This window comes from Neolamprologus multifasciatus, chromosome 7 (genome assembly GCF_963576455.1).
Source record: "Neolamprologus multifasciatus chromosome 7, fNeoMul1.2, whole genome shotgun sequence".
Lineage (NCBI taxonomy): Eukaryota > Metazoa > Chordata > Actinopteri > Cichliformes > Cichlidae > Neolamprologus > Neolamprologus multifasciatus.
The window spans coordinates 27556911-27579540 of record NC_140445.1 but is presented as its reverse complement, the minus strand read 5'-3'; the positions used below and the strand labels follow the sequence as shown (position 1 = coordinate 27579540).

At 39.3% G+C, this 22630-nt stretch overlaps 1 protein-coding gene and 2 long non-coding RNA genes across 3 annotated transcripts in view; all 3 read left to right on the top strand.

Moving 5' to 3' along the window:
• Positions 1-2820: 2820 nt before the first annotated feature.
• The window catches only part of npdc1a (neural proliferation, differentiation and control, 1a), a 22980-nt gene continuing 3170 nt past the window's right edge, over positions 2821-22630 (top strand). Inside the window, exons 1-2 of the mRNA XM_085164553.1 lie at positions 2821-3155; positions 16197-16421. Of these exons, the coding sequence (XP_085020679.1) occupies positions 3044-3155; positions 16197-16421 (337 nt within the window). The 5' untranslated portion in view covers positions 2821-3043. The remainder of the gene's footprint in view (positions 3156-16196; positions 16422-22630) is intronic.
• Positions 3321-14817, top strand: LOC146514454 (uncharacterized). Its single transcript, XR_014874837.1, has 2 exons — positions 3321-8290; positions 8577-14817. It is a non-coding gene; the product is annotated as an uncharacterized LOC146514454 (long non-coding RNA).
• LOC146514453 (uncharacterized) lies at positions 16425-21825 on the top strand. The gene is made up of 2 exons (XR_014874838.1): positions 16425-18472; positions 18555-21825. It is a non-coding gene; the product is annotated as an uncharacterized LOC146514453 (long non-coding RNA).

Sequence of the window (22630 nt, the reverse complement as noted above, 5' to 3'; positions counted from 1 at the left end):
GCAAGAACGATGATGCCTGCGATGACATCAGTTATAATAGTACTGCTGATGCTGTTTCACCCACAAAAAACCCCACCATGTAAGGACTCTGGACAGCTTTTAGAATAAAGAGGCTGTAATTGTTGAGTGGTAGTCCTAGAGCAATCTAATTTACTGCAAGACAAATGAGATGTTGGGGGGTTTTGTGTGTGTGTGTGTCACAAAATACAGTATACCACAAATCCATTTGATTACACAGCTTTTTTTTTTAAGTGCGTGTATAGTCATAGTAAAAAGAAAGTACAAGGGTTTTACATATCAGGACAGGAATCTGGTCTTTATCAGACCTTACAGTTAGATAAATACAACCTCATATGAAGTGGAAAACATGACATATTATAGCATCCATCCATCATTCCATTTTGCTTATCCAATTAAGGGTTGTGGGGGGCTGGAGCCTATCCCCTCTGGGGTGAGAGGTGGAGTACATCCTGAACCGGTCACCAGTCTGTCACATGGCTAACACAGAGATAACCATTCACACTCACATTCACACCTATGGGCAATTTAGCTTCCCCAATTAACCTCACTCCACTAACTGCATGTTCTTGTACTGTGGGAGGAAGCAGAGTACCTGGAGAGAACCCACTTAGACCCAAGGAGAACATGCTGCCCTGATATAAGACACATGTGTCATTATTTATTTTATAACAGTTAAGCCATAATGCAGAAGCAGTGTAAAAATTAGGTCAACCCAAACTGCTTTTATAGGAATTATGAGGGTGAGGAGCAGCCTGTCCCAGACTCGCACCAGCTGTGAAGAGAGGTAATGATCTGGGCTTGTTTTACAGCCACAGGACCCAGACACCTTGCAGTCACTACTCTAGATTCTAGAGTCGATTGTGAGGCCTTCTGACCGGCAGCTGAAGCTTGGTCAGTATTGATCACACAGCAGGAAAATGTTCCCAAGCAAATCTACAACAGAATGGCTGAAAAAGAAAAGAATCAAGGTGTTGCTGTGGCCCAGTCAAAGCCCAGGCCTCAGCCTGACTGAAACACTGTGGCGGGAATCGAGCTCTACATAAATGAAACCGTGAAGCAAATTTTATATGAAAGAGTGGGTGAAAACTTCTCCACAGAGAAAACCATTACTTCATATGTCATGGGTACTATGTGTGTAATGCCATGTTCGCCTGTTCATTTCAGGTTGCACTTACTTAACTTTAAGAGCTGCTAAAGACTAGATAATTTTTTATTATGTCCTGATATGTAAAACATTTGAACTGACAGAGGGTGTAGGCAATACGCTCTCTTTCTTTTTGTACAGGAAGACTGTGAGATACTAGTAGTCTGGTTTGAGGACTTACTTTGAACCGGACAGCTAAAGATCCTTGCTGACCTAAATTCCGCTCTTTGTTTGGCAATGGTCTTTCAGCACTAAGCAAGCAAACAGGCTCCAGCTGCTATTCGCCATTTGGTCTGTGTTTGGGAAATAACAATAATGGCTTTGGCAGACAGGAGGGACAACAATGGAAAAAAGAGGCCTATTTATGTTTGTCTATTCGATGTCTATCTATACATCTTAAAAATACAACTGGAGATCATTTTACCCCCACCTGCTGCTACCTGTTGCTCCTCAGCTGTCTCCCTTTGCAGCTATCTGCATTTGGATAATATCTGTACTGCTAGGAAGAGGAAAAAATTGATAAACAAGAATAATAATAATAAAAAAAGAATAGCAATGCGTAGACTATGACTGTGAACAGTTATCCGCATTAAAATAAGACTAGGAGTTTTGCATGAATACACGACTCTATCCAGCTGCATGAAAACCATCAAACCAAGAGGATCACATTATTAAACCGGTTCCTCCATGACATCAAACTTCACGTACGCGTTCACGTGGTATCCTGATTGTAATCGCTCGGTAAACTGTTGCATTCAAGTGCAAGTGGGAATCTGATCAGACACGATCTCGATCTGGTGGTAGAAATATCTCTGTATAACTTCGGATGATTCAGTACACGCATTTTCTTTTTTAATCAATGTCCTGGCTATCACGGCAATGAGGTTAGTTAAGATAATATCACAGGTGCATGTGGGAAATCTGTGATTTAAGATTTAAGACATCATGATGATTGAGGTTAGGTTAGGAATTTTCCATCATTTATAAAAGGTGGGAAATTCCGGTGATGTTTAATTCGCAGTTAATATGTGATATCAGCATTTTAGGAATTGTAGTTTTTGTTGACTTTCATTTCCTTTGTCTTTATCTGTCACACGTATTTAACCTATACATTTAACATGATACCCTGACACGTTTCAATTTCTCCTATTTGACTGGAGCATTTGAAACTAGAAAAAAATTGAGCACCAGTGAAGGCAGCTTTTCCTTTTCATAAAATTTGTAAAATTAGGTCCCAATATTTTTGTAAAGTCATAAAAACAATTCATATTGTTTCGTCCTTATGACAATACAGAAAGCGAAATATTATACTGTAGACCTCTTTAGCTTAACTAATGAAAACCTGACCAACATTTGTCCATAGAAAAGCTTTTAAGATAAAATGTCAACTTACTTTTGCTTAGGTGGACCTTATTTTGGCTAAAATAAGGGAAGCTAAATTGATTTCAAATGACTTTCAATAACAAACCATTAAAATGTATTTGAAGTGAATTAGCAGCCTATCACTGTCTGCATAATTATAGCTTTGATGAAAAAAGAAAACCAATATGTTCAAACTGTAAACGTGTCAAGGGGAGTCTGTATTTTTTATCTGTAAGTTTCCGAGAAGGCCCTGAAGGCAGCACGTCAAACACATACCCTCCCCTGCCTGAAGCTCCGCTATCTTTAGCACTGTAAGGATTACGGTGCGCAGTGTGTGTGTGGTGAAACTGCACTTCGGTGCGACGTGCTCGGCTTATCGCTGTGGGCTCATTGCGCTGAAGCTCGCCTGCATCAGAGAACAAAAACCTTAAAAAAGAAGAAGAAGAAGAAGTGATGGGGGAATGACAACAAACCCCGTCCCCGTCTGCGGTTCAACGTCCCCGAAAAGACTCAAGGATGCTGCTGTTCTCCAGCCCGCGGTGCGGGCGCAGGCGCCGGGCCTCGCTGCTGCTGCCGCTGCTCTCCGCGGTCCTCCTCTGTGTCATCCCCGTCAGCGCTAGACTGCCAGGTAAATCCCCAACGGGACACCTTAACATCCGTGGCCTGAGCTTGTTTTCAGCTGTAGCGCGACTGTCTGTCGCTACAATTAACGCTACTAAACGTGTCACCAAAGAGCTTTTGTTATTAACGCGGGGAAGAGACGTTCAACTATACACGTGTGATTTGTTCACACTTTAACTGTTGGTTATGGTGTTTGTTTGGTTGTGTGTGTGTGTCTTGCTGCTGAGGGCAGGTTAAGCAAGTGCGTGTGAATCTGAATGAGTGACAAGAGCACAATGGAAAGACAAAGGCGAAAAAATTCAAATTTCCTTCCTTGTCAGGTTACTCAGGCTGTTTCGTTCTGTGCTGACAATTGCACCTTTGTTAATGTCACAATAACCCTATAAAAATGCAAGACAAATGAAGTGATGCATAAACCAAGTGGGCAATTTTTAAGTATGTGGGAACTACCAGGCTGCAGGTTTTCTTGATAATTTCAGTTTATATGTGAGTGTGTGTGTCTAATGTTTTACCACACAGAGATGGTTAATATGTGCAGGGGCGATAATCTGCTTCTCAGCCATTAATGCAGAAAACCCGTGGGAGAACCAACAGCTGGACTCATGTAATCTTTATCTTTTATTAAAGGGGCACACACACACACACACACACACACACTATACTCAACATTGACTGCCTCTATTGACCCAAACTAGTATGAATTTGTTGATGTTAACGTATATTTTTTAGATTTCTATAAGAATGAATGTGTAAAAAGAAAAAAAATAAGCCTGTTTTCAATTTAAAGTGGTTGTTCAAGGCGTGTGCTCTGATGTGCTTTGTGACAAATGAAATGTGCGTAGTGTTTACATTTGAAGCTTGTATTGCATATGCAGTGTGAGTGGACTTTGACTGATCTACGACGGCTTGGAGAAATGAAAGCTTTAAATGAAATACAGTACAAATTCTTGGTTTTCAGTCACAGCAAAAAGGGATGCTGTGATACATCGGTACTAACAGTAATCGTGATATTCATGGAATTTCTGGAATTACTGTCAATAATCCAGTGCCAATGGCTATTTGATTGACATCCCAAGAAAGATGGAATTGCACCTTAATGATGGCTGCCACAAAAAAGGACCAATAACAGTAGCCAGGTCGTTTCTGCCACTCTGTGGCTACTTCTGACTAATTTCTAGCAAAAGACTAATATTGTTACAAGTCAAAGCAGGATTTTGGGTATAAGAAAATACAGCTGAGTACAATAGTAAGCTTTAGAACACTGTGTTGATTCATCTACGTGTAAATCATAGTTTACTTAACAGATTTGTAGCAGCCAGTGGTTCATTTGTGTTGCCCCGTGTCCTGTTAGGTTCCATTTCTTTGAAAAGTTTACTTTTTTAATGCCACTGAATTAATGGAATACACCTTGCAATATACTGATTCATAACCCTGTATCATTATACGTGTCAACAGATTCTTGCCGATAACATGCCCCGTAGTAATGTGAATATATCCAAGTCTTTATATTCCTGGAATAGATGTAAATGATGTAAATAAGCAGTAAAACCTTACAGACTTCACTGACGTCCCCTGGGCTCCAAATAGTGTGAATTTGCTCTGTCTTGTGCTTTCCTGGTAGCCAAGGCCATTTGAGGAACTGCTGCTTGAATGTCAAAAATTTAAAGAAGTGGTCGCTGAATATGTTGCGACCAGTTCTTTACTTTCTTTAGGATGGAATTTTTTTTTTTAAATTCTCAGGTTTCTATTGAGCTACACGATTAGGTTTGGTTGCTCTTTCAGTGATAGTTTATAGGCTTACTAGCTTCCCTTGAAAGACATGTGTTTGACATCAGAAAGCTAAAACTGTGAAGTAAAATGATCTTTCTTGTGCATGAAGAGAAGACTTATGGAAAGCGGACTTAACATTTTGATGACGGGAAAGGCCAAAGCCGTCGCTTTTGTTGCGGAGAAATGCCCTTAAAAGACTGTAGATGTAGAGACTGGGAATGGGCCAATGTAATCAGGTGGTTTATTCAGGAGGCACTGACACATCATCATCGTGCTTAAGTAAGCCATAGAGCTTTCACTGAACACTGGGGTTCTTTTGGGATGGAAGTAATCCAAAACCTAAATTTAACCAATTGATAACATAAAGTATGTCTATCCTGGTGGCCAAGATACAGAATAAATTTAGCACGCAGAGTTTGTTGTGTAGTTCAGGCTCAGGGGTGTGTACTATATTAGCAACGCCAGGAGAGTCACCTTTTTTCACTCAAAAAAAAGCTTTGTTTGTCTAATTTTAGCATTTCATATTAGAAGCATCATCTCCACTTCTTAATATTCAGAAGGAGTCTGGTCATTATTGTGCTGCCACACTTAAATGCCAAGTTTGTCATTCATTAAACCCACATAGAGTTGGAGTGATTAGTATTCAGAAAGCCTCTGCCTCCGGCTGTTTCTGCCACTAGGATTAGGATCTATATCTTTGCTATCACACGCTCTCTCCTTTAAACACGCACAGCAACAATACTCATCTGTTGTTGATTTTAAAAAAAAAAATAAAAAAAAAACTCAGGACATTAAACAACTCTCACTGGGTTATTATACACTGTCTGGTATCACTGTATATTCTTACGAGGTAAAGCTTACATACAGTATGTTCACATGTGGATACGGTTAAAGACCTGCTATGTGTGTAAAGACATTTGTGTTTTCCTTTGGGTTTAAAAACAAAACTGCTCTTTTAGAAATGATATAACTGAAGCGGTCTATCACCTGTACAGTCAGTGACACTGCTGAGCAGACTTCAGGAAACATGAGCTCTAAAAAGCTGTCTGGAATGAGGAACAAGACAAGTGGATTAACTAGGTCTTGCAAGGGGATTTCTGTTCAAAACAGTAAGGAAATAGTTATTTTAGGCTACTCAGCATCTGCTGACCAAATTCATACACCGATTTGCACAGATACCGTGATTTAATTGGAGTCTTTATGAACTGTGTTTCTAGGACAAAATGCAGATCAGAGATAAGAAAGTGCTCGTTCTGGTTTCATATGAACCTGTTATGTGGTTTGTGCAGTCATTGGTGGGATTAGACGTCACTCGGTAGAGAAAGGGAAGATTATTGAAATTACCCAGTGGCCAGGAAACACTTACCAATAATATTGATCCACCTCACTGAGGTCTTTGTCTGGAAAAATAAGTGACCAGCTAAGGTTTTGCTGCAGTGGCTTCCTTAAAGCTCCCACTCCCCCTTGTATTTGAGAGCATTCTGTGGACTAGCAGTTGTTTGTTGTTTCTTTTTCTCAACATCCATTCATTCACTCTGCTCCAGTTCACTCCAGTGCAGTCCAGTTTGGTCCTAATATATAAGCTAAAAGCCTTTTACTACAGATGAACTTTTGAACAACCAAGACAGACAGCTGCACGGAGCCCCAGATGTTAAGTTGACAACTTTTACTCGAAAGCATTGTCTTAATATGCGGGAGCTGCAGCGACCTCAGTGCTTTCCCCCTAACCAGACGATCATTTTCAGTGATATTTCGGTGTGACACCCCCCAAGTCGGCTGTGTATTTTGCTGACTCATTTCACTCGCGCTGTAAGCCACAATTAGCTAATTTCAAACACACACACGTTTGATGAAACCGGAGTCAGCAGAATTTTACCTTCAATTAGTTTCTCTGCACTTCTTTCTTTTTATTACTGCTGTGTAGTAAAAGGTGAAAATTCAGAGCACCAAATTTTCTCTGTCAGCAGGTTTGCATTTGCGTGTAGCCACATCCTTAGCAAGAATGTCTGCATCGGTTTAGCCTGATTTTAAATAAAACTACTAGCAATACCTCATGCATGAGTTTCACTGCACTCTTTCCGTTGTGCATATAGTTAGAACGAATGCCTGCCTCTATCGATTGATATTATTTACACTAGTCAATCTAATATATAATATTTTATAAGACTCACTAAATGAATATCGTAGGATGGATAATTGAAATATTGTACTGCAACAACTGATCGTGCCAGGAGCAAACAAACAAGATGACCATGAAAAATAAAATGGGGAAAAAATGACAAAATAAAGGAGCTTTCATTTGCTGCCTACACACCGCCATTGTTTTAATCCCTTTAACCTCTGTTCTGTTCGCTGTGGGATGTGCTGCTTTGCTTCACTCTAATGATAATGACATAGTAATTGTCTCCAGTGTAATGGGTTAGACTCATCATTATCTAAAATGACAGAAGTTACTGGAACAGAAATATAAATGGCAGACTGGGAGTGATAAGCCAGACGAGGTATGGGCCTGATTGGCAGTAGTATAAAACAAAACCTTGTTCGACCTCATTTTTCCATCATGTAAAAAAAAATAAATAAAATTTTTTAATTTGCCTTAAGCTACCAGTGTATTTCCTGCCTCTGTCTTTTGAGCACAACTGTCTGTGTTTCTGCATGTCTCGATAAGCATGCTCGCATGATTAGCAGGTGTAAAGTCATGCCCCAGTTTCCACCCTAATTTTAGGTGAGTCATCGTACCAGATAACCGAGGGAAACTAACACCTACGCTACTGAAAATGATAATGTAGACAGTTTTCACAACCTCAGCAATTTATAGCCACTTACAGCTCTATATTTTGGCTTCAGGGTTTTTGGCATGGTTTTCTGAGAAATGAGGCAAGTGGGTTGGGGGTTACAGAACAGTTAATATGTCCACTTTTTCTATCTCTGCAATAAATAAAGCTGACTCTGAAGCCTCTACTTGCTGCCACTTGTCAAACTGCCTCTATGTCCAATCAGAAGTGGTATTAAATAATAGAATAGAATAGAAGAGAATAGCTTTTATTGTCAGTGTTACAAGAACAATGAAAGGCTGTTTGGAATTTCTCCATGTGTGTGAAGTACACAATAGCGTAAGTATTTACACAATCACAGACAAATTTACATTTACACAGTTATACATACACCTGCAAACATACGGATACACCCATACAAACATACACGCACATACATACATATATGTATATATACATGTATGCATGCGTACATACATACACACACATATTTCCACATACATGCTTACATATATATACATACACATACATGCCATCTGAGGAGCAGGTGCATTGAGAGGTGCAGTGTGATCAGTGATATTGCACATTGAGTAGGGGGGTGCTGTTGCAACTATACTAAATAAGATTATAATGAATACAGTTTAAAGAGGTAGGGATGTTGTTGAAGTATAAATAGAAATCAGGTTTATAAATAAGGTGTAATGTCCATGAGTGTTGGCAGTACAGTTATCCTCCAATCAGGGTGGAGGTAGGGCATGTTTGACAGCCTGTGGGTAAAAACTTCTGTTGAGTTTGTTTTTCTTCGACCTGATAACCATTTAACTGCAGAAAAGGGAAATTATCCCAGTTGTATAAAATTTCCTAATGTGTGGTGTTTTTTCTAGCTAATTTCTTTATATTTTGCGAAGAAAATGGAAAGTAGGTGTTTGGATTTGTTGAAATGTGCATGCATAAATGGAAATGGAGTAGATAAGGCAAAGACCAAATTTGCAGAATTCTAACAAGCTAGAAAGTCAATATTTGATATGCCCAACTTTATTCTTCAACACAGGCTTGAACTTTCTTACACAAGCTTTCGCGTCATTTCTTGAAGTCGTCTTCAGGAACAGTTCTCCAACTTTCTTGAAGGACATCCAAAGTTCTTCCTTGGATGTTGGCTGGCTTTTGTTCTGTTCTCTCTTAGCATGATTTTCCCATTTCACTTCCTTCAGAATGACGTCTTGACAGTAGTGATGGGATTTCCGGCTCTTTTTAGAGACCCGGCTCTTTCGGCTCGACTCACTAAAAAGAGCCGGCTCTTTCGGCTCCGAACCGGCTCTTCAGGTTGTTTTGTTGCTTTAATTATTTAATCATTAACAATAATATAAAATTATGCAGAAAAGGAATTACTAATGTAAAAAAAGTGGTTTTATTTATGTTTATATATGGCCCCTAGAGACAAAGCACGTACAAACTCTAAAGCATATACAAACTCCAAAACACATTTCTAGTGTTAACTGAACTTCCAAAACAGAGCTACCCAGATCACTTAAATTACACAATTGAAAGCATGTGCGTATTGTTTGTGTATTTATAGAAAAACACTCATATTTATTCAAATAATTAAAAAAAATTCATTTACCTGTTATTACCACACACCAAATCCGGTTGTTGATACTTCCTGGCTTGTGTAGCCACTAGGTAACAAATGCTCAACACTGCGCCCTAGCATCCTGGAGCACTTCTGTTGTCTTTTGTACGTGATTCTGAGTTTGTACGTGCTTCTGAGTTTTTACGTGTTTTGGAGTTTGTACGTGCTTCTGAGTTTTTACGTGTTTTGGAGTTTGTACGTGTTTTGGAGTTTGTACTCCTTTGTCTCTAAGGGCCACCATAAATATACTTTATTTATTCACTCCACATAAAATGTAATAAATAAATCATATAATACAAAGAACAACTATTTACATTTTAAACTTTTAACTATTTAAATTTTCAGCTTTTTCCTTTTAAACAAATTTAACGTGAAACAACACAAAACACTGCAAACCACAACACAATTAAATATAAATTAAAATATTAAAACAAAAAGAAGATGCACATTCTGTCATATGGGCCTGTATGATTTCTGAATCCTTTATCATCTGCAACTAAAAATAGTGGATGATTACTATACCTTTCTAATGTGACGTTGTTATCCCTCGCTCTCTTTCTCTCTGGCTCTGTTCCTGTGCTACTGCGAGTGTAACTAACGCCCCTCCCCCCTCTGCCCAGCGCAAAGTACAGGCCGCGTGTGCGGAGTTTAGCGGAAAAAAGGGCGAGAGAGAGGGTGAGAGAAAGAAGAAGAAGAAAAAAAACCCCTCACGGCTCCCAATAAGGACCCGGCTCGCGTCGTTCACTCCAAGGAGCCGGCTCGCGTCGTTCACTTCAAAGAACCGGCTCTAAGAGCCATTTCGTTCGCGAACGACCCATCACTACTTGACAGCCATTCTTGTTCTGCGGCTCTTTATAATGACTTGACCAGCATATTGGCTCGTGTTACATTATTCTGCTGTAATCCACTTCCATGGTAGCGTACATTAGCAGGTCTTTTTCCAGCAGATGCCAGGGAAAACAAACCACTACAAACAAGTTGTTGGCATTTGTTAGAGCATAGTGGATAAACAGAATTCCAAAAAGCCGCATATGCAAGCATAAAAACACTCAAATCGAGTCAAATCTACTATCCATGAAGACTATATCAAGTGAGGAGCTGTGTACAGACCTCTTTAATGTTTTCACTTGATTTGGGCTGTTGGGCTGCTTCCTGTCTGCTATCAAAGGGTCAGGAAATGAACACAATGGGAGTGTATGGTCCTCTTGGCATACCCATTTCCTGCTTCCTCTAACTCGCTTACATTCACACACATGGCTGTGTGATTCATTGTACTGTATTTGTAGAACAGCTTAAATGTGTGCACAGTAATGTGGCAAAAGTTAAAGAAAAAAAAATCAAAGATTTTTTGTGTGCATGTGTCTTAGTGTTGGTCTGGGAGTGTAGGTGTGTACCAGGCTGTGTGAGAATGCCTCTGCTTGCCTCTCATTTCTTGCTGGCAAAGCTGCGGCTTAGCACACAGCCTGGCAACAGCAGCAGCAGATGGTTAGTAAAGTCATTTTTCACTTGTTCCAAGGACTTCTGAGTCCCTGAGTTGCATAATGTTTTTTTTTTCACACCTCCTCTGTCTTAGCTGAGACTAAACGTCCTTATCTAGTGCAGAAAATCTGCTTTTTCAAATGTATATCTATATTATTAATGTGTATCCATTCTCCATCTCTTGTTCTGTGTCTTGTTTTATATTCCTCTTCCTTTGTCATCTTAACTGAGCTTCCTAATTAGCATCAACACTGTGTGGGAGGCATGTGGACGCAAGGCCACCTCTTTGCCTGTTTGACGTTCACTTCGATGACTCCTTTTGTCACGGCCGCAAACAGATTTGAGCAGCTTGGTCATACGATTGTCATGTCGTTGAGCATCTTTATTTGTTCATTTATGGTGACCTTGACAGCTCAGAACATACGCGAGGAAAACCGATGCCTGTAGACTGAACAGAAGCAAATTGGGACACGTCTCTGCTGATTTAATAACATATGTTCAGCATTAGGCAAATACGGTACACTTCAACTAATGCCCACTGCATGTATTTACTCAGCTATTTCTCATAATGCAGTGGATTAAGCTCTCAGGGCCATGTTGTTCAGGTGTGTTTAGAAAAGTATCATCATATGCATTTGCGGTTTGGCCTTCTGGAGAACCAAAAGCCTACTACTGCAGATTAATTATTGTATAAACCTTTTTATGCTAGAAAATGGTAATGCATGCAGTTTCTGTTTGACTGCTGCACCTCTCACCATCATTTTCGCTCCGTTGTCAGCCTCACACATTCATAATGAGCACGGAGAGTGGGTTTGTGTATGTATGGCTGCTTGTGCGTGAGGTGAATAATTTTCCTCGCTCATGTGACTGCAGTAGGTTTCAGCACATTAACTTCCCACATGATGAATAACAGATGAAGTGCTGAAATTCTAGCAGTCTTATTATAATCAGGATGCTAAAAATAAAGAAAAAATTCCCGATCTCTAACTTTGACAGGAATGAAATTGTTCTTATCTTTTGTTGACATTTGTAAAATTTATATGATAAACAAATGAAGAATTGCCTTGTGTAATTTTGTTTGAACATTACAGGGAATGTGAGCTTTTCTGTGTTTAATGGTTACAGTGTTTCATATGCTAAGGCCAGTATAAGTAATTTCTGTTACAAATGTTTAGTTTACACTATGGGTTTTTTGTACCCATGGCTCTGTATGATGTCATGAGAGCACATATCCTTATATGGTCAACTCTGGTCCACACAAGCCCCTGCTAACTGGCATTTAGACTAAAAGTGGAAGAAATCTGACATAAAGAGAAAAAGGACAAGGAGCTAAAATGATTTGTCAAGGAGCCAGTGTAAGATCAATAAGGATAATTTTGAAAGTAAATCATGCAAAGCTACTCTACTAGAGTCCACGAAACAAATTTGGAGCTTAAAACCTGACTCCTTAAAAAAAAAACCCAGAGACTCAGTAGAAATCGTAACCTCTTTCACTTCATCAGTATTTACTGCACGATGGAGGCAAAAATGACATTTTTCTCTAAGTCTAAAGGTATAAAATCATCATCATCATTTCTTAAGTTGCCTGATAATGATTTGTGCCACATGGTGATAACTGTGGTTTGCCTTTATTTATTTTATTGCCGCAAGCAGCTATAACATTTCTGAGCATAGGCAAAATTTTAGAGCACTGCTGTTCGATATAACGATATATATTGGATGACGATATAAAAACATCTATGTTGCATTTTAGGCTATCGTTTGTTTTGTGGCGTCACAAAATAAACTGTTTATGGCAATATTTTTTCATTATTTTTCATTATTTTGATGGTCACTGTAGTGGCTATATTAATTTCTTAAAGTTCTCTCTTTCTCTTATATTTAATATAACCACAGCGCTTGACAGACAGTGCTTATTTTTATGCGTTGTTGGTAAAACCACAGCGTGTCTGCTTGTTTATTTTCCACCTAAACCTTTCACAATAAAGTTCAAGATCCTGTTGAGACTTTCCAAAATAAACTGAATCACGTGAAAGATGCAGAGTATTTACGGATGAGAAGCAAAAAAGAGCCGTCAGGTGCTAAAAAATAAACCTTAGACTCAAACATTAGAACAGGTTTTTCCCCGCAGCACGCCGTGTAATAAAGAAAACGGCGGCCGTTACAACCTATGTCTAAAAATGTATAGTTTCATGCATCAGTTAAAACACTCGACTCCAGGTACGCAACGCCCAGCTGGAAACACTTCAGACAAGTCGAGCTGGCCGAGATTCACAGAATTTACAGAAAATGTTACATTTTTGTGATTTATATCGTTATCGGCGATAGATGTCTTAATATCGGGATATGAGATTTTGGGCATATTGCACATATTGTATGCTGTCTTGTGCTGTTACATTGAGAACCACAGCATTAAGCTTCATCCACTGGCAACCAAAGCACCTCAGGACCAAAGTAGTGGACTGATTAACTCACATTTACAGATGAGAACAGCTTGTTTGATCTGTGACATGAGTGCATTCGTCAACACCTAATCTGGGGCTACGTCCACACGTACCCGGGTATTTTTGAAAACGCAGATTTTTCTATGCGTTTGCACCTTTCGTCCACACGTAAACGGCGTTTGTGGTCACTGAAAACTGAGATTTTTAAAAACTCCGGCCAGGGTGGATATTTTTGAAAACTCCGTTTTTGCATTTACATGTGGAAGAGCAGCGTCAAAGGTGTGCGCATTTTTTGACATCACACTGTGCGCCACGTTATTGTTTCGGTGAAATGAATTTCTACAATACTATTACTGTTAATTGTACTCTCTGCAGTGTTTAAATGCTTACATATACACACACAGTTACTGTCCCTCCACACATACGACTCCTGCTTCTATGCCCCAGCTTTGTTTACTTTTTCCCACCGAGGCTTCTAGACTTCTGATTGGCCAACATTTCTGCACGGTTAGGAATATATCGCCACCTGTTGCTTTGGCATGTTCCTAGCAGCGTTTTCCTTCATTTCTGCCTTTACGTGTGGACGGGATTATTTTTTAAAATGAAAACGGAAAATCTCCGTTTTCAAAAATACCCGTGTACGTGTGGACGTAGCCTGGGCTTGAATGGCTTGTGATCAAAGAGGTGTTAAATAAATAAACAATTGGTGGAGGGGAAAAAAGAAAACTGACTGATTGTTGGGAGAGAGAATGAGAGAGGACAGATAAGCTTGAAAGGCTGTTTAGAAGAGGAGTACGAATAGGAGCTACCAGTGTTGTTTTCACATGGGGAAAAAAAAAAGAAAGTCGATATTTTCTAAATTTTGGCGAATTCTGAATTAAGTGCATTTGCATGGTCTTACAGCAGACACATACCCACCAATGAGCTGTACTCAGTCAGTTAAGTAAGTTTTTGCAGTTGCATAAAAGGACAAGGACAGAGTAAGCTCTTTCTAATGATGCTTTTTTCCCTGTAAGGTTATAGATTGAAGGAAGTGGAAAGAAGCAACAGAGAGATCTTGTAATTAGAAATGAGGGGAATTTGGTGCATGAGCATGCTACACTCACAGTGCTGTGGAATAACGAAGCAGGCGGTGAAAGATGGAGGTGACAGAGCTGCTGCTTTTCAGTGCAAACTGGAGAGAACAGAGTGTGACTTTGAATCGAGGATGCTCAGGGAGATTTCTACCTGCGTGCTACTCTAAAGCAAATCATAATTAAATATTTGCTTTTCCCGCTAATAGATGATTAATAAACCATTTTCTTTTTGTCAGCCACCAATGGTTCACAAAAATAAGCCCATGGTTTCCATTATCTCCAGATATTGTCTGTCAAACAGTGTTCTCAGATTACACATTCGCCCTTCACTCGCAGGCCAGGCCAGTCAGTGACATAAGAAGATGTGGATGTGTGCCCATCTGCCGATTGCAAAGTCGTGGCAGTGTGTAACCTTGTCAAATGCGTTATGTGTATGTGCTGCTGTTGAGAGTGTCAGATTTTCATTGAGTAAAGACTTTCACTGTAAGTCTGTTTATTATTCAAAGAATGAATCTCCTGATTCACCTACAATCTTTTAAATCACTTCATAAATTTTGCCTTGAAAATGTGATGAATTTAAAGAAGATGGACAAAAAACGTTTGGATTATATCCACATGACGAGGAGAAATGAATTGAACAGATCAGCAGTAACAGTTTGGAAATGAGCGTGAGTTTGTGATCTCGCTTTTACGCCAATGGTTTTCTGAGTGTTTTTATCGTGGTAAACAAGTTTAACTTATATATATGTCATATTTAACTTCTTAAAGATTTGATGTTTTGTGATGTTTTTGGTAATCAAATTTTATTTTCAGATACAAATTTGGGTTAAAGCTGTTAAGAAAACAAGATAATCAAGATGAAATTTTCTTTAAGTGCACTCTTTTCATTTCTTCCGTACATTATGAGTACAGCATATCCCTTCCTCTACAGCAGGGATTTCAAACCGATTTTACGTAATGGGCCACACGTAGCTCACTTTGATCTTAAGTGGGTCACAGAAACTCCCTATTTTGTCAGCACACTTTCAACAGTATGTGTCAGTTTTTCCACATGATGAAGAAATGCTGCTGCAGTAAATGAAAGGCTCCTGAGCCTAATGTTTGACACCCCTGCTCTACAATGCTGCACCTTCACCCTTTTCCTAGGAGCCTAAACTCAGTCCCTGCTGTGGCAGCCTTACTAGCTTGAGCCATGTTTTTTACAGTAGTCTTATATTACACTGTATACTTGACCAGCCCTGACCTGTTATTCTTTGGAAATACTGGAGTCTCCTCGTGTTCATTAAGCCGGCACCACTGCCCGCTGTGCTGTTCACCTTTAGCTGTGCAGCACTGCTGGGCTCATTATCCACTCTGATAACATACCAGAGCTCCACTTGCCCTCTGCCACCAACACACCTGCTGTGGTTCTGTGACCCACTCCCTCTTTTGTGTGTCTGTCATGCTGTTTGTGTATATATCCAGATGCAGCTCTGTAAAACCGGCAGTAATCAGGTCAAATGATTAACCAGATATCGACGGCCAAACAGGTGGGGCTCACTGCGTTATAAAATCCAGATAGCTATAAAAAGTGTGGCTCTCTTACTGACAATATTAAACCTAAGAGGTTACATTGAACTCTTAAAACAATTTTCCAAATCTCTTTGAAGCTGTGATGTAACTCTGACATCAACAGACACTGTGTTCCACAGCAGGTCTTTTATTTCTAAACAGAGACACATCCACTAATAAAAGGACTGACAGTAAAGGTGAAGCATTTCTTATTCGTTCAACGTGAAGAGAGCTATTTCACCGCCACATTAAAAGCATAGTTTCTGCATCACATCAGTGTGACTGCGGTGCTGATGAGACTTATTTTCACTCCCTCTCATGCAGCCCACGGGTGTCGCTCAGTCTGTGCTAAACAGGGGCGCGACTCCTGCAAGCATGGTTCTTCAGATTGTGGTCCCTGCCGATCTCCTCTGCAGGAGAATGAGGAAGGACGCTGCGTGCGTTATGGTATGTGGGGGGGGGAAAAAGATAAGCGTGCTGTCACACGGCTCTGCACTTACTATGCTCACAAACTCTTCAGTTCCTGTGAGGACATTACAGCTCAAACTAGCACTTGATTTTAAAGACTTAACTAAGACAGAAGTAATGTGGTGTTGTTAGATATTATCCACCACACGATAATCTCACGAGTCTTTTTATTCTACTGAACAACTGTAATTTTGTTTGGTTATCTTCAAACATTTTCAACCTTTTTTCAACCACTAGGAAGTAAAACTGTTGAAATAAACTGTGTGAGTGTCTTTGATTCATTAAGCCTGTTGGCATGTTTTTCAACTGTGGGAAAATCTGGAGCACCAGGATAAAACCAGTGCACGGGATGGAAATGATCAGCTAGGTTAAAAATGTATATAATTTTTACTGACAAAATCATTAATCGTTGACGTGAAAGGGCAGCTAATAATTAGGAACATTTGAATTCTATGACTGTTTGTCATGCACGCCACTCTACAGTCTTTGGATTTGCAGAGTTAAAACTGAGATTTAAAAAAATATATATCAGCTTGACAAGAGTAAACTGAGAATTTTGGACTAGTTCTTTGTGCGTATTGTAATAACACTCTGAAGTTTGGTTACCTGTGTGAGGTTCAAATGGCTTCTCTCTGATAATAAACAGGCAAACGTGCTATTGTCTTATCCTAATGGTGTGATTCTTTGTCAGGGCATCTTATTGTGGCCCTCGCTCACCCTCCTCTTCTTCCTCCAATGCCTCTGGCAACTATGGCGTAGGCTGATTCTCTCTGTATTTTAATCCGTCCCTGCCCCTGCTACATCTAACACGCACACACACGTGCAGCGCCCCCGCACTGGTGGCCTTAATCACTCAGATGACATGCCTTTCTCTCTCTCCGTCTCTGTTAACCTTCATCTCCATCACTGAATCCAATATCTCTCAGTGAAAGAGCCAAGCTGCAGAAATAAATGCTATTTTTCAGATTTTCATGACGTGGCATTACACTGCTGGCACGCACTCAACGTTTCACAACAGACGTTGGACAGAGAAAAGGCAGCATCTGCGTGTTTGAACCGTGTGTGTTTATGTCAGCTGGTGGGCCACATGTGGCTTTTTAAGGATTAAAAATTTATATAGATTTGCAGCAGGAGAGGATCCAGTGCGAACTTGGCTCAGATTATTCTCAGCAGCATCAGAGAGCGAGGTAAACAAGAGGGGGAGATAAGTGTCAGCGGATAAAAGGTCACATCATGCAGAAGGAAAGAGGATTATTAACTGTCCGCTGGGATGATAAGATGCAATCGGTTAGTATAGTTACTTTAATATTGGGTGGCATTTCTGCTTTTGTGTCTCTGTGATGTTTACGTATGTGGTGCTGTGAATCTAGTACATCGTAGGTCTCTAAGCTTCCTAAAGTGGTTACATAAACCCCCGAGAGACTGTAGAATACACTGATCCACATGAGAGTCTCTCTGTCTCATTTTCACGTTCAAATGCACATGCCCTCAAACACACACAAAAGGAACTGTAACAGATTCATTCATACAGTCAGTAGGTTTTTGGTGTATTTTCTTTGCACGGGGCTGTGGCTACCTCTGCTATATTACGTCCTGCATATTGCACTTCTGAGGTCATTCCTGTTGTTCCAACTAAAGGAGTGATTACCTACATTTTTAGATCAAAATTCTGTTGTGTGACTGTTCGCCTCTATGGTGACAGTCGACTGTCGAGTTTCTCCTGTGCAAAGTTATTTGTAAGCAAGCACTGGAAGTGGAGCAAGCGAGGCAAGCAGCACTCTTTTTTTTTATTGTTTATTGTTGGGCCAGCCTGTGTTTGACATAGAGGTGTGCACTGCCATTTGTCAACACACAGTATGACTGAAAGCTGTGTCACCTGATTGCATGCTTGCTGTGAAACCGTATATGCTAAAGGCACAGCAATCGCTTTACAAAAGGAGTAAAACACCTTTAATGGGTGTTTTACTCCTTTTGTTCTTCAGGAGGTTTTTTTTGCCTTTTATATCTACATGGAACTATGTGAGACTGCCCCCCCCTCCCCCCCCCCCCATAGGTACACATGCTTATACTGACTTGTATAATGCAACATAAAACCAAGCCGTCAATAACAAAAAGGCCATGACATGCTGAAAGTTGCAAATATCCTGCAGCCATATACTTTTGTAAGATGAGGCTAGAAACCCAAATTTCCATTATTTCAGTTTGTGTTTACAGATGAGCTCGTTTTTTCTTTTTTGTTGTTGTTTTTTTTTTTTCCTTTTCTGTGACTCGATGAAATGTTAACAAGGCACACTGTATTAAAAATAAGAAAAAATATGATCACCATCTGAAATTCAGTTTAATTCCGTTTTGTTTATGTATAAAGCACCAAATTAAAGCAACAGCTCACCTTAAGGTGCTTTAAACTGTAAGGTAAGACCCTACAATAATACAGAGAAATCCCTTTGAGCACGCATTTTGCTATAAGGAGAAGGAAATGTTCCTTTTAACAGGAAGAAACCTCTGGCAGAACCAGGCTCAGGGAGGGACAGCAATCAGCCGCGACTGGCTTGAGGTGAGGGGAGGAAGACGGGACAAAAGAGACATTGTGGAAGAGAGCATAGATTCATAAGAGCTAATGATTAAATGCAGCGTGGTGTGTAAAAACATAGTGAGCTAATTTGATGCTCTTTTTTTGTCAATTTTATTCGTATACAGATTTATCATAGTTAATCATTTATACCACTCCTGCTGTTCTACTTTTGTAAAACTTAAAGTAAAATGACTCCCATGTAACACGTTTTACAGCCTGTAAATCATCAATGATGTGTATGATGCTCAACACTAAGTGGTCAAAAAGTACTGGGTCACTTTGGCATTACTTCTACTCTGATTCCTAAATGCTTCCACTTTGTGGAATACCTGGGAAGGAAGAAATTTACCAAAAATTGACTTCTTGCAGTTGCATACTAATAAAGTACCACACTTGAATCACTGAGCTCTGTAGAATGACCCATTCTTTTGCAGATGTTTGTAAAGGCAGACTGCACGGCTAGGTGGGACTGTGGCCCAGTACTTTGTACATGTAGTGAATATACCAGAGAAAGAAGCATGACTCATTTTATCAGTTTACGTGATTAATTTTTATCAGTTTTACCATTAGAACATTTGCCCTCAGCAAATATTACAGCTGTTTTGTTTGTTTGTTTGTTTTTTGTGGGGTTTTTTTTTTTGACATTTGAAAATCAGGAAACAGAAGTTGATAGAAATCAAATAAATTTGGCTCTTTTGTCTATTATATACCTGAAATTTAATTTAAATCTTTAGAGCTACTGTTGCTATGCTGGGTTTTCTGCTTTGTGTAGTTATTTCACATAACAGTATCAATAGGAATATTTGCAGATTTTAATAAGTGACTGACCTCTAAAAATCGCCTTTCTAAGACTTGATCAGAGAAAAGACCAGCGCATTCTGCGTGATTTATTGCCAGCTTTTTAGACTTTTATTGCTTTTTTTCGTCTTTATATTAGTAGGCGTACTCATTTTGTGTAAGTATGCATGGAAAAACAGCTGCAGCTCTTTATTTGTGATAGAAATTCTGCTGGTTAGGTTTCGCACTGACCTAAAAGCGTGCACTCAGCTGCGACTAACTTTTATAGCAGGTGGATAATGACTCGGTGCTACAATTATAAAGTACACAGGAACCAACTTGAGAGATGAAGTGGCAGAATGGCATTTTAACGACGCACCAGTCCCTCCACACACCTTATAAAGTAAATACAAGATTCTGATTAAACTGTGACCTTTTTTTGGTTTCTTTCCTCTGGCTTAATTGTCTTCTTGACCTTTTTTCCAAACCTACTGAAAAGAGCATGTACTGATCTCAGAGCCATGACCAGCACTGTTTAGTCACAGATCTTTAGAAAATCTGAGAATATTTTCAACTGTTAGTTTTACTCCTGGCTCAGAATGAAACATTTGGGAGTGAATGTAAGTGTGAGCCACCTCCAGATCGTAAAGGCAGTAAGTGTGTCTATTATGATTGATGATTATGAAGACCAGTTAAAAAAATGGTCAGGTTAAAAATAATATTACAATGCTGGCAGTTTTCTCCTTGTTTTTTGGCTTAAACTTCTTGAGGTCGCGCCAAAAAAAAAAAAAAAAAATCTACTGTGCTGCAAAAACCCTGAATTGACGCTTAGTCTCCATCTTGTCTACCGCCATTAATTCAACTACACACTAGGTGGCAGCAGGACACACCGATTATACATTAACAGGCCAGAGCTCAGTTACTTCTTGTCCTGCTGCTTCTAAGCATGCTGACATAAAACTAGGTTTAATCGCTTTATAGCTTGTAATTTATAAAGGAGCAATGATATAGTCGATATAAATATTTACTTTTTTGAGAGCTTCTTCCTCGTTTTGTTTTGTCCCATTTTTGGTCTGAAAACATGTAATTGTGTCATAGTATTTTTGACATTTCTGTAGAATTAATCAAGAACCTGCAAACAAGGCCCGATAAGTCAGAGTCATTTAAGGAAAGGAGGAAGTAAGTGTGCATGTCTGTGTGTACATGTGCTTTTTTCTTTTCCCACTTAAAAACCATTCACATTTCTTCCTCCCCCCCAAGAAAATCACACAAGTGTTTGTGTGTGACCCATATTGCCTGTTGAGATGTTTAGTGTTTGTTTGTTGTACCCAACTGCCCCCTGGGTGTTCACAAGAGGTTATGGGTCATTATCAGGCCGGTGGCGAAACTCTCTTTTAGAAGGAGAGGTGTCCATACTTGGTGAGTGACAATCCACCCACATTTTACAGTCACCACTTTTGTTGGGTGAATGATCAACCTTAGCCTCGGTGGGATGCTGAGGGATTTTTCTAAGTATAATACTGTTATTTATTTATTTATTTATTTATTTATTTATTTATTTTTACATATCAGCTGCAGATTTTTTAGTAACACCACACATTCGTGACACCACCAGCCAGGCTCTGCTAACTCTTTTGTGTTTCACTAGAATTTAAACCCACATCTCCACACGCTCCTGCCGACCACAGAGGCACAGTTGGTGCTGTTATCCACCTGCAGGGTACAGATGGTACGTCCCGCCTCCACAGACACCTGCTATGGAGTGCACTAAATAGCCAATGGTGTATGTGTGTGTTTGTGTGTGTGGTAGTGTTTTTGTGGTGGTGTGTGTGTGATTGGAGGGGCGAGGGGGTGGGTGACACAGTAACAAAGCACTCAGTGAAAGTGCTGGCATGTCATATCATAGGCATTAGCTTGGCCAGATGGCCAGCCTTCTGGAGTGAAAGTGACACTGTAATCATTAATGTAGTGCTGGCGTAATAACCCATTCGTTTAGTTGGATTGAGTGGTGCTCTCAATGCCTTTTTTTTTCTTTCCTTGGAAGTTTTTAAAATGCACACTATGCTAAATATTTGTTCAGGATGTTGATTGTGTGAGGAGTTGACTGAGAAAAGTAACCTGTGCTGAAAAATAGAATGGGTAGTCAGGACAGGATGAATGGATAAAAAAGGCCCTTCATTGTCATCATTGACACAACCTTCAAAAATCAGAATCTGTCAAACACTTTGAGTGATTCATTAATTTATATATATATATATATATATATATATATATATATATATATATATAATTTTTTTTAGTATATAATTTTAAAAAAAATTGTATACTAAAAAAAAAAAACCCCACAAGGTGGATCTAAATTTGTTCCAACTGAAATCAGAGTATCATAGATACTGTATTAAATCTTTCACAGTAAAGATTTTAGGAATCGTATTCTACTTAATGTGTCTTTTTATTTGTATTTCATTATAATTCTGTTCTGATCCTGAGAAATATGTATTGATTGTAGTCATTTATCTCTATAATGTTGTAGTTTTATGTAATTGAATAATGTAAAACATTTTTGTGTATTTAAACACTCAACTAGGAAAAAAGTTGGAAATTGAAATTGGCTATAGGCTCTCTTTGTAATTTAAAGAGCATCATCTCTATCAAATAAATTTTATTTATAACAAGAATCTAATGGGAATAATGTTGAATGGTGATATAATGTATTATCGTTCATGTAGTTAGATTTAATTCTTTTGATTCTTTATTTTACTCGAGGCTTCTTGTCTCACTAGGATCATATGCAAACAGCAATAATATCAAATTATAGCATTTGATATATAGCAGATAACCTTTACAGGGGGAAACAACTCTTTGATTATCTCCATTAGCAATGAGCTGTGGGGTCTATTGTGAAGGCAGCAACTGGATCCCAGTGAAGCCAGGGTTTGGC